At 40.0% G+C, this 13,266-nt stretch overlaps 1 protein-coding gene across 4 annotated transcripts in view; it reads right to left on the bottom strand.

Annotated features, from left to right (window-relative positions):
• napepld (N-acyl phosphatidylethanolamine phospholipase D) overlaps window positions 1-13,266 on the bottom strand; it is a 38,214-nt gene that overhangs the window by 17,878 nt on the left and 7,070 nt on the right. For all 4 annotated transcript variants that reach the window (XM_069908638.1, XM_069908640.1, XM_069908639.1 and 1 more), the window contains exons 3-4: window positions 8,171-8,817; window positions 2,218-2,332 (exon numbers count right to left, since the gene is read on the bottom strand). In XM_069908638.1, the coding sequence (XP_069764739.1) occupies window positions 2,218-2,332; window positions 8,171-8,817 (762 nt within the window). The remainder of the gene's footprint in view (window positions 1-2,217; window positions 2,333-8,170; window positions 8,818-13,266) is intronic.

Below are 13,266 nucleotides of genomic sequence, written 5' to 3'. Positions count from 1 at the left end.
CAAGCTGGTTAATATCTTTGGGTAATACAACATGACTAACAGCTCCAAATATCTTCCATTATCTTAAGGAAATAAGCCATAGGTAATAATGTAGAACACCTTCAGGAAACAGACTTGACTAACATCTTATAGCTCCGTAAAACACATTCTGGTTATACTTTCAACCACATTCATGTCTTCAGGAAACACACCGTACCTAATAGTGTCAGGGAACATGCACCAGTAAACATGTACCTTCAGGAAACATAGCCTGACTGACAGATTAAGCATACGCACCTCGATAAACTTCAATGAAACACACCCTCAGTGCTTTCAGGAAAAACATCTTTATCATTACCTTCAGGAAGTGCATCCTCTGAAATAAACTTCAAGAAGTGGTCATTGCTCATTCTTCAGAAAATACAACCTTGCCATTACTTCCAGGCAATTTCTGAAAATGCACTCTATCTATCTAACTTCTTCAGGAATCACACGTAGGCTAATACCTCAGGTGTATTTAAGAAGCCGATACTGATTAATGTTGTCAGGAAAATGTCAACTAATATCTCCTTTGCAAAAGTACAACAAAGTTTTAAACGTGATTATTCTAAAGGATGAAGTTATACTTTTGATTATATTTTGCACAATAAGGATCCTACAGACAATATTGAAGAATTTTAAAAACTACCTAAAAGTAAGGAGAAGAGAATCCTATTTCAACAGCATTGTCATACACCACAAATCAGTACCCGTACTGTCGAGAGAGCTGCTGGAATGCATGGTGCCAACAATCCTGCAAAAGACTGGACAGGATTCATTTGTAGGTAACGACAAGAAATATATTGTGGCAATATGCAAAATTATGTTGCTCCACAGCATTCTTATGAATAATGTATTTTTTCTCTGTATTAATTATAGATGCAAGTGTTCCTTTATTATTCCCGAGTTAAAGAATTCCATTAACAGACACTTAAAAAAGAAGACACAAAAGAATACAGATGCTAGAATCTGGAGCAAAGAAATGAGCTTCTGGAGAGTTAGGCAGCATCTGTGGAGGCAAAGGGGTGGTTGACATTTCTGGTCAAGACCCTGCATCAGGACTGAGAGTGTAAAGGAGATTTAGCTAGTGTAGAGAGGTGAGAAGGAGGGATGAGACACGCACTTCATATTCCGCCTAGGTAACCTATAACCCAACATGGAATTCCCCAATTTCAGGTAACCTTTGTTCCCTTCTGATCCAACTAGTCCTCCTGTGCACTCCTTCTTTCCCACACTCCCCCCCATCTCCTTGATACCCAGTTTCTTTCCCCACACCCACACTGGATTCCCTTTCCCCTCCCACTTCCCATGAAACTGTCAGGTTGTAAAAATAGCTCCTTCTGGGAAGGAAACCTGCCGTCCTCAATCAATCTGGCCAATATAATCAATGTGGTAGATTATTAATTGGCTCCTTAGTTTAGCGGCATTTAGGGAGACATCATAAATACATCACAGTACAAGGCTGGTGTAGTGGTTAGTGCAATGCCTTTAGAATGCCAGCGATCGGGGCCAGACCGGGGTTCGAATCCCACGCTGTCTGTAAGGAGTTTATACAATCTCCCCATGTCTGTGTGTGTTTTCTCTGGGGGCTCCAGTTTCCTCTCACCATTTGAAACGTCCTGGGGTGTAGGCTAATGGGTTGTAAATTGGGCAGCGCAGGCACGTGGGCCAAAATGGCTGCATGTCTAAATTTAAAATTTAAATTTAAAAATTACTAGTGATGTTAACATCCCATGAATGAATAAATGAGAAAAACATTCTTTCTGCCCTTATCCACATACATGCAAATCCATTCAAAGATGCTGATGGCAAGATTAATGCAGAATCAAATTTCACTTTCCCTCATTGTGCTGTGCCCCTGAGACCAACTTTATCCATTTTCATCACGGTCCCATCTGAAACCAGCTGTCACCACAATACATTAGATGTACTCAATGAACCATGTAATGGGTTATCCCTTACCTAATAAAAAGGACAAGACAGAATTGAGTTAAGGAGTACTCCATGGCTATTAAACCCAGTTCATATTTGGTTGGTTGGAACAAGACCTCAGAGGTTGCTAGTCACATTTCATCTGTGCAGGTAAAATATATGAAAACTTAAAGCACAAGAGTATCAAACACAAAAATTAACTTTCAGATATTAAATTGGAAGCCTCTGCCCACAGAGAAAAAAAACTCTGAGCTATAAAGTACTTACTTCATTGGCTAAAGCAAATGTTCCCCAGTGTATTCCTACAGACTTCTTTGCTTGAACATCTATGTGAATCCTCACAGCCTCTTCTGGATTCACGTGGTTATACTTCATAAACCACCTGGAGGAGAGACAAGGATGTGGACTGGTAAACCATGAGACTCAAACTTAGGAGGTGCAAATGCAGCATGTTTCCAAAACGATTGAAACAATATGTTATTTTCCTTCTTCCTGTTAGACATACACTTGATCAAGTCCACAGAGAATGGAAAGCAGAAACAGGAAAAGTGATTCAGAAACAATCTGACCAATGCACAAGCAATCTATGATATACGTCTGTTTTCCAACATTTTGTCACAATTATTTAACGATTAGAAGACATTGGGATCATTCAATAAAGCTCATACAACCATGAACTGAAGACATGAATGTGGTAGATTATTAATTGGCTCCTTAGTTTAGCAAAGCAGTTATTTATTTTGTGGCATAACAAAGCAGTTATGCCACAAAAAATAAGGACTGACGAAAAAGCAAGCATGATACATGAAATGCACAAAATAACCAACATAATTAATAAATAAGCCTACAGTAAAGCCCTTGTTATCAGAATTCGAACAACCAGCAGCCTCAAGCAACCAGAAAAAAAAGCAGAAAACAAATAGGCAAAAAATATGTAAGTTTAAAATTGGCACGCCTCACCGTTCGAGTTTCTCAATCATACAACCTCAAGCAACCAGAAAATTCACATATCCAGCATCATCTACCAATCCCCATTGGTGCCAGACCCCAGGGTTTTTTTGTTCCTGCAGTTGATTTCATTAGGAAATATAACACAGTTTTATAGACTTCTGTTACAACAATAAACTATTTTCAAAGAGGTTGTTATGAAGGTCAATTGTGCAGGATCCCATAAAGAAGCACAAGACGAAATGTCTAAGTTTTGATTGTTGGGCCTTGGTGGAATTCAGCACAGCCAAATGTGACCTTCCTCACTTCTCATTCAAAGATGAGCATTTCAATAAAGGCAACAATTCTGCACTGTGGCACGAGAGTGCATTTTAAATGATTTGCAATGGGGCCCAGAAGAAGGAAAAACTCTTGCAATGATTGCAACTGCTGCATAAGCATAAGACGAGCTACTCCCACGAGAAGCCCCATTCTGCCTCCTGTGCATAATCTTCATCTGTGATGAATTTAAGTCAGTGGCGTATTCATCAGACATAGCAAGGTAGAGCAACACAAGTGAATAACTAAGCAATAGATGTGCTAGATTTGACCATTGATGTGTGCTAAATTAGTTATACTACCAGTAGCCTGAGCACATTGGATGAGAAAACAACCATTACATCAGGAGCAAAAGTAATTTTGTTACTAGTACACTGATGTCGCCAATACTGCTGATTCAATCTAATGGCATTGATGCATGAGCCAATTTCTCACTGGTAATATTGTACTGGCCCATATTCACCTATTTGACCTCTGCATTACATTCAGAATCAACCCCCCTTGCTGGAAATTTCTGTATTGACCATGACCAATTGAAAATCGAGCTTTCAGGAGCTGATTCTACAATTGAGCACCATGTGGACACTCAATATCAGAATTCATCCAAGAATAGCCAGTTGCAAGAGATAACAGTGGGCTGCAGGTTACGTGGGGTCCTCAAGTCCAGAAACGTTTGGAGATTAAGGGAAGAGATAAAATGTTTAAAGAAAAATAAGAAAGGAACAGTTTTAAGAGAATAACAGATCTCACCACCCTTCCCCCACTGATTTTCTAATGCTTTTGGCAGATGTTGGAGGGAAAGACTATTGATAACAACATGGACACCATTAAAAATTTCTCTATCAGTAATGGCTAATACTGTCTCACTTCTGAGTCTTATCCACCATGATAATAAAACTACGTTTAAAAGTTTTTCCAGCCTATTTTTCGTATTCATCATTTCAATTTGCAAACATCATTACCACAACTGGTACCAGTGAATTGCACTGGCGTTTTTAGAACACAAATGTTCTCTCCAGATATAACTCACTTTTAGGATAAATTTAGAGCTAGCTGCCTTCACAGTTGAAGTGGCTGCAACAAAGATCATATTATGATGGGTAACTTATCAGCAAGATGGATTTTAATAGCTTTTCTTTATTTATTAAATCCTATGGGCAATTCAATTTACTGCCACAGATTGCTTACAATAGAAAATATATCTGGTACAGTTTCAACAGTGATGAAGGAATCACAAGCAAAAGATGCTATGAAATCCTGATTTGAATACTAAAGCAAGAAAGTGTTGATGTGCAAAACATGCACAGTTTTATAGACTTCTGTTAAAAGAATTGATATATTAAGAAAATGAGCAAGGGTGACGACTCACAAGGATAATCTGGAAAATAAGGGGAATATTGTAATGGCAGAATTGACATTATGAAGGTCAATTGTGCAGGATCCCATAAAGAAGCACAAGACGAAATGTCTAAGTTTTGATTGTTGGGCCTTGGTGGAATTCAGCACAGCTAAATGTGACCTTCCTCACTTCTCATTCAAAGAGAAGTTTATTTAAGGACTCTTATTTTTGCACTTTACTGATTATTTTCCCCTCTGTATTTCTCAGTTTGTTTACATTTATTTATTTGTTTACCTGTATACATTGAGTCTGGGTTTTTTTGCACTGCCAATAAGTGGTAATTCTGCCTGACCCGCAAGAAAAAGAATCTCAGGGTTGCATATGATGTCATGTTTGTACTCTGACAATAAACCTAAAATCTGAAAAAGTTGATTTCAATTTAGAGCAGTGAAAAGAATGAGCATACTCAACATCTGTAGAGTTAGATACTTAAAAATTGTTTTCACTGGACAGTGAATTTGAATCAAAATTAGTTTTGAGGGAAATGGGTGAAAGATATTTTCTATGTCGACAATTAGGAGTAGATAGATAGCAGCATCGCAAGTAAAATATTTTTTCACTCCCTACAAGTGCTTTCTGAGTATTTCCAGTGTTTGATCATTTCCAAGTTCCAGCAAAACCTACATTCTACACCTCACTACTGCAGTGAGTTTTTGTCCTCTCTTTTCTCCCAAACGTTAATTTCTATCCGTTAAATGGCATCAAAAATTACCGTGTTGCACAAACAACCATGGTTTCCACCCTTTCACAAACATTTCATTTTTTTTTAAATTAAAAAAAATCTATACAGCATAGTAACATGCCCTTTCAGCCCACGACCCTGTGCTGCCCATTTGACCTCCAAACCCCAGAACATTTTGAATGGTGGGAGGAAACCAGAGCACCAGGAAGAAACCAACACAGTCGCGGGGAGAATGTACAGTCCTTACAGACAGCACTGGATTCAAACTCCAGTTGCTGGCTCATCATGCCATTCTTCAACTTAAAACTTACTTATTTTGTTCAATTTTCCTGTTCAGTTGAAGGTCATTGATGTGAAAATTAACTTGGTTTCTCTCCTTATTGATACTGCCTGACCTGCTGAACATCTCCAGCATTTTCTGCTTTCATTGCATTTTAATAGTGCCCTTCTTCAAGGTTCCCAATGTATAAACATTGGAGAATTTTGAAAGAGAAAGAGGTGTAAAAATTAGTACTTAGCCTCATAAATGGAGAGATAAAATCACAAAGGAATAATGAAGATGTTGCAATAAAACAATTGCTGAGATAATGTCAGATCATGACTATAAGGAAGGATTGAATCAGTGAGCAAATTTTACGCTGGGAGTGAGAAAGCTGGAAAACATTTCTATTTGTAAGCAATCTGAAATTTGTTGCCCTGAAGAAAATAAATTCAGTAAGAACTCGGGAGAAATGTTGGGAGAACATGAAAGTTGCTTGGCAAATATATCTTTGGGAACCTGGCGTGAGTCATTAACATCAGCTGAGAACAGTGGCCAAAAGGCTTATTTCATTTCCTTTAATTTTGAAAAGCAGATGAACACTGCAGCACTAAAGGAATTGAAATGATTTCTATTCCAAATCCAACCTGTTGAGCCTCTCCCTTTAATCCCCTGGTGATGTCAAAACTGACATTTTTTGAAAAGTGAAAAAGAATTAGCCTGTAATTAAAGACAAAGTGGAAGGCAGAGTTTTGTTGAGTCTGTTCCTTTCCCCATCTCACTCAGTTTGGGCCCCCTGCAGCACACCCTTTCCCCAGAGAGTGAATCTAACATTCCAAAAATCAGGCTTATCCAATCTCAGGAATGTGGAATGCAGCCTATGGGACAAGATCTGATATGTCTCCCTTATGATGAAGGGAGTTGCCCATAGATATGCCTGGTAACTTGATGAGTCATGTCCAGTGACTGATTTTATCTATTCTACCACTGCATGGTGCAACTATTCAATGTGATTTTAAAAATTAAAGTCAAAATTATGTATTTCCTTTGCAGTGGCTTTTTGCCCAGTGAGTGGCCATAATAGGATTTGATTCTTCAATGATTCAATATTTTGTTGAAAATAATTAAGCAAAATAAATAAAATGCTTGCATTTGTATAGCATCCAATTTACTACCCTCATGCATTCTAAAGTTCTTTACAATTTATGGTTGCTGTTGAAGAGAATAGAAGGCAGCAGCCAATTTGCACAAAGCAAGCTCTCACAATCAGCAAGGTTATAATGATTAGGAAATCAAGTTAGTGATGTCGGGTTCATTTCCCCTCAGTCTTCAAAATAATAGCACAAATATTCGATGATGGCAGAAAGAGGCTGATGATTGCCAACTGGGGGTCTCTACATAAGTTGATAATGAGCGAGACAGTTCTGACCCAACAACTTAATCCCCTGTTCACAATCACCTCCGCCTCCCATCATTTGAAATGTTTCACGGCATCAGGAAGTCTCCAAAAGCAGAAGAAATATACAGTAGCTCCTTTGGTACAGGGAAAAATATTAAGCAGGCCTCAAGTCTCTAGAGTAGGATTTGAATCTGAAAATTTTGACTCACAAACCACAGTGGAATCCAGAGCCAAGGCGAATGCTCAAGGCATCAAGTGAGAATCAAGCAAGTTCTCTCCCTTATTACTCAGACATTTGACTCCGGTAGCATATCTATTACTGCAGACCTTCTGCTACCTTGCTCCAATGCTCACCTCAAATAGTGGGGTCTGAATTGTTAGAATGCACCTAGTCCTGTACCCATTCAGTGTAAATACATGTAGAGTTGCCCTAGTTGTCAACCACGGAAAAGGCCACATTCACCTCTCCACATGATCAGTAAAGTGAGTTCTGAAAATCAAATTAGGGTCTTTTATTAAATTTAGACATAGGTAATATGCCCTTTTGGCCCATTACTCTGTGCCGCAATACACTCAATTAATCTACAACCATGGTGCGTTTTGGAAGGTGGTGGGGGGATGGAGGGGGGGGGGAACTGGAGGAAACCAACGCAGACATAGTGAGAACGTACAAACTCCTGACAGACAGTGCTGGATTTGAATGCAGGTCACTTGCACTGTAACAGTGTTGTGCTGACTGCCACGCTAACCATATCACCCTCGGGTCTGGATATCTTACTTTGATTCTGGTCATACCAACTAAATCATGTCATGTGAGGTACCTCCCATGGTCACCTACACCAAAAGTAGCACCTTTTATATTCTGGACAGCACCAATAGATGTGTTGAATATGACAGTGAGGTGGTATCTTTCACATCTGTGGCTTTGTAAAACTCAACTAGGTTTCATCTCCCCAGTGAATGCCTCCTCGAAGTGATCCATTGATCTTATTTGATCACTCCTGCTGAAAGGAAAAGAATGCTGCTATGTGAAAGAAAAGAGCATTCCATATTTTGACATTGCTATAGATTTATAGCAGTTTTGTACAGCAATTTAGAGAGCTACATCAAATTGGAAATAATTGCTACAAAAAGAGAAAAACAATATTTTCCACCCAGTCAAGGCCAGAAATCACATTGATCAATAAAATTCAGAAAGGTTTATCATCTACTTACCTTGGCTCATAGGCTCCAATAGGAATGGCAGCAAGATCAAATGGTCCATATCGTTTCCCTATTTGTTCAAAGGCCACGCAGTAACCTGTATCTCCAGCAAAGAAAAATCTGTTCCAGGGTCCGAGGACACACCAACTGCCCCACAGCACCTTATTATCGTCAGTTGCAGTTCGTTTGCTCCAGTGCTGCACAGGTGTAAACACAAATGTAACCTCATCATGCCCAGGGACACAGTTTTCTTCCCACCAATCTAACTCAATTACATTCTCACAGCCACACTTCTGCATCCATCCTAAGAGACCCAATGGTACAAACCACCTCAAGTCACCCTCGAATCGTTCATTAAGACTGACCACAGTATTATAATCCAAGTGATCATAATGGTTGTGACTAATAACCACGGCATCTATTTTGGGCAACTGAGCCATCGTACAGGGTGGGTTTCGGAACCGCTTCGGTCCAAAGAACTGCATCGGTGAAGCTCGTTGGCTAAAGATGGGATCTGTCAGAAGAGTGAGCCCTTCCATTTCCACCATCAGCGACGCATGTCCTAACCATGTCACTCGGATTCCATTGCCGACATCACCTACCATTTCTGGGTTTTTGACAAAGTATGGCTCTTTTATTGGCAATCCTTCATCAAGCTCCTAGAAGCAAAGGAAATAGAATTAAAATAAACACCTGTTTTTTTCTTGACAAAACAGTTGTCATGTTTAAATGAGCTAACTAAGTCTTTTAGGGAAAAGCAGTGTGTTCAAAGTTCAAGTTTATTGTTACATGACATCATATACAACCCTGAGATTCTTTTTTTTTTCTACGGCCAGGCAGAATTTCAACTTATTGGTAACTGTAAACTGCAAAAAGAAGATGCATATACAAAAGAGAGAAATGTAAACAAAAAAAGAAGTGTACAGATTTCAAATTTATTGTCAAGAGTACATACATGACATCACATACAAACCCGAGATTCTTTTTCCTGTGGGGGAGGCAGAATTACCACTTATTGGTAGTGCAAAAAAAAAACTGTACACAGTGTATACTGTGCAATAAAGTGCACAAGAGTCCTTGAATAAGTCCCTGATTGAGTTTGTTGTTAAGGAGTCTGATGGTGGAGGGGTTGCAGCTGTTCCTGAACCTGGTGGTGTGAGTCTTGTGCCACCTAAACCTCTTTCCTGATGGCAGCAGTAAGAACAGACCATGTGCTGCATGGTGAGGATTCTTGATGATTGCTGCTGCTCTCCGACAGCAGGGGTTCCCTGTAAATGTTCTTGATAGTGGAGAGGGTTTTTCATCTGGTGATCTAGGCTGTGTCCACTACCTTTTGGAGGGTTTTATGCTCAGGGGTATTGGTGTCCCCGTAATAGACTGTTAATAAACTGATGGTGAAATACAAAAAATATATACATATTCTGTAATGAATAAGACGCAAACTTAAATGAGTTTCTGATTGGTTAGGAGTCTGTTGGTGGAGGGGTAGCAACTGTCCCTGAACCTGGTGGTACGAGTTTCGTGCACCTCTACCTCTTTCCTGATGGCAGAAGCAAGAACAGAGCATGTCCTAGGTGTGTCAATCCTTGATGATTGCTGCTGCTCTCATTCCATTAGGTTTTCCTGAGGTTGTATTTTCTTTTGGAAATTTGATTTGTCCCGATTAAATAACTTGTCAAATCTGGAAAAATGCTTATACATTAATAATGGTTCATTGGGAGAGGTAAAAGAATGTAACTAGTACTCGTGAACTGCACCTAAATATAGATTAAACGACCCAAGGAGAGAATGCAAATCTAGAATACTGACATAACCCAATAGAATCTCAAACCAATGGAATTCCTCTTTTTTAATCTTCCATTCTTTTAATTTACAACAATTTTTAAACCTTCACATTGCAACAGCTAATCACTATTTGTTGGAATTACCTCATCTTCTACGGGTAACATTTTAAATTAAAAATTAGGCCTTTTACCCAGGTTTCTTAATTACCATTTTAACAAATAAGACTATCTAGTCTATCAAAAAGACAGAAATGCTGGAAGAACTCAGCAGGTGTCACAGCATCCATAGAAGGTAAAGATATATTACCGATGTTTCGGGCCTGAGCCTTTCTTCATGAGCAAAAAGCAGGCAGGCACCTGGATAAAAAGGTTGAGGGAGAAACGAACAGAGGGAAGTGAGAGGAGGAGGACAGGCCAACAGCCAAGAATTTATGATTATAACCATATGACCATATAACCGTTGACAGCACGGAAACAGGCCATGTCGGCCCTTCAAGTCCGTACCGGTTCACTTGAACAACTCCACTAGCTCCTCCACAAACTCCTGAGGAAGTAGAGGCTTTCTTCATGATGCCATTGGTGTGTTGGTTCCAGGAAAGATCTTCCGAGATATGCTCATCACTAGCCACTTAACTATGTTTGTCACCGACAATTTCCTTTGATTTTCTCTGGGTTCTACTTTATGCAGAGATATTATTTACAGCAACAAGCCCTCTGGTAAAACTCATGAGCAAAGGCTTTGCTGAAAATTTTATTTAAATTATTAAATTATTGTATTAGGCAATTCCTATGGAACAATAAGGTGCCAAAGATATCGCTGGAAAAATTAACGTGGGATTATAAAATAGGAATTGGTCACAGATAAGAGGAAAAGTGAGAATTGATCGGGGGAGAGGGGATGGTTCCATGAATGTAAAGGAGAGAGAGAGAGGAAATGAGAAGGAAAGGAAAGGAAAGGAGAAATAGGGATGAGGAAGGGGAGGGATGGCAGGGGGGTTGGAGGGGCTAATGGAAACTGAAGACGACAATGTTAATGACGTTTGGTTGGAGGGTTTCCAGACGGTATATGTGGTGTTGTTCCTCCAATTTGCGGGTAGTCTCAGCCTGGCAGTGCCTGAAACCATGGGCAGACATGTCAGCATGGCAATGGGATGGGGAATTGAAATGGGTTGCCACTAGAAAATTTCCACTATGGCCGCAGGCAGAGTGAAGATGCTGAACTGAGCAATCTCCCTTCTGTGTCCAGTCTCTCCGACGTAGAGCAAACAATAGGAGCACCGGATGAAGTAGATGACCCTTGCAGATTCACAAGTGAAGAGCTGCTTCATTTGAAAGGACTGTTTGGGGCCCCAAATGGTGGTGATGGAGGAGGTGAGGCGCAAGTGTAGCCTTTCTAGCGGTCACTGGGGTAGGTGCCAAGAGGGAAACTGGTGGGAAGGAGTGACAAAGGAGTCATGGAGGGAGTGGTCCCTGCGGAAGGTGGAGAGGGGAGGAAAGGGGAAAATGGGTCTGGTGGTGGGACCATGTAGCAGATGGAAGAGGATGACATGAAGGATGCAGAGGCTAGTGGGGTGATAGGTGAGAACAAGGGGAATGCTCTCCTTGTTGTCTAGTGGTGGGATATAGTCTCTCAAGGGCAGCTGCAAACATTACTTCACCATTGATTCTCTGGCCTGAAGATTGAAATTAAAGAATCGTATTTTCATGATGTGGTGATGTGAAGTGCATTCAATTGTCCTGAGGAAGCATTCATTCCTTTCACCTGGTTATATATTTTAAGCCCAAAATAAACTGCAATTAGACACAGACATGCAAATCAACATGAGTCACTATACTGATCTCGGAGGCCTGTTCACTTTTTTGAAAATCATCAATCTAAAATTATGACTTGCACATGGTAAATTTCACATGGGTTTAAAGAGAAAGTCAGTCGCTCAACAAGGAAGGTGTACAGCATAAGACACGGGAACAGATCCTGTGGCCCACCCTGCAGATCTATCAACCAGACCCCGACATCAATCATTTCAGGTTTTCCTTTTGCATCCTGGTAACTCCCCTTCCCCATGATTCTCCTGCTCCCCCCTGCACATGGGTACGTTACCATGGTCACACACAAGCCATCCAACACATTTTTGAGATGTCCTGGGAAACTGAAAGGGAGATCGTGCAAACTCCATACAGACAGCACCAGAAGTTGGGATCAAAACAAGGTCTCTGGAGCAGTGAGGCAGAAGCATGAAATCTACACCAAAGGTTGTATTTGATAACTCTACTCTCATTCAAACATCTAACTTTCTAATTTATCTCCTCCCATGCCTAGTATTAATTTTTTCCCAGAATATATCAATTGAACATCAAAAACAACTTTGTTCACGTTTTACCAATGTACAATGTGCCCACCCCTTTTTAAAAAAAAACATAAAAACCATACAGCCTCAGATACACACCCAGACCAACAACTCCCTGATCATCTTGGCACCTTTGCTGGCAGTATCTTCGATAATATTACCACTTGTACAACCATCTACAGTTGGACATTCACTTCGTAAGCACTCGTAATTCAGTGAAATAGCACACGAAGGGTTGCTATTTATGGAAAAATTTTCCAGTGGACCTTCTTAATGTATATTTGATTTTCTCCAATAAAGAAACTGATGTCCTAAATCTATTGTGTAATAAAAGGACCCCCTGTCAGACTTCCAGTGTAACAAGATTAGGCTAATATGGATGCAAATACCTTTTGCTTCGCTCTGTAGTGAATTTGGGGAGTTGTCAGAAATTCCAAATTATGCGGTCAACGGATAGGGTTGCAAATTAACTTTAAATATATCAGATAGTGTGTTGAAGGCTCCGCTCAAGAACCCTTCTATTTTGAAGCACTGATGAGACACGTGACTTGGTTGGTAATGGGAGCCATTACACCGATTGTATTTGTCTTCTATTTCAGGATGAATGGGTGCCAGTTTAAATTTATTCACCTTAAGTTGAATAAATCCCAACTGAGAGCAAGAGGTAGAAGAGTAATTCTATCAATAGTCTCTTCCCACAGTATGCCTGGATCTTTTTCTCAGCATTATCTATTCAGCAATGCTTCTTTGAACTTTACTTTCTACATTCACTACTGTTGACTTAAATATGCTTCCTTCTCCCACTACTTTTGCTTTATTAAAATTAGAACTCATTGCTTCTATGCCCAACAAAAACCGTTTTCTTTAGCAACTGCAGAACTGGAACCGAAACGTCTACTTCCTCACGGTAGTGGACGAGTACTCACGCTTCCCTTTCGCCATCCCTTGTCCAGACACCTCCCGCGGCCACCGTCAT

Source organism: Narcine bancroftii, chromosome 13, assembly GCF_036971445.1.
Source record: "Narcine bancroftii isolate sNarBan1 chromosome 13, sNarBan1.hap1, whole genome shotgun sequence".
NCBI classification, from domain to species: Eukaryota; Metazoa; Chordata; class Chondrichthyes; order Torpediniformes; family Narcinidae; genus Narcine; species Narcine bancroftii.
Note: the sequence above shows the minus strand (reverse complement) of the source record. Positions and strands in the feature narration are given on the sequence as shown.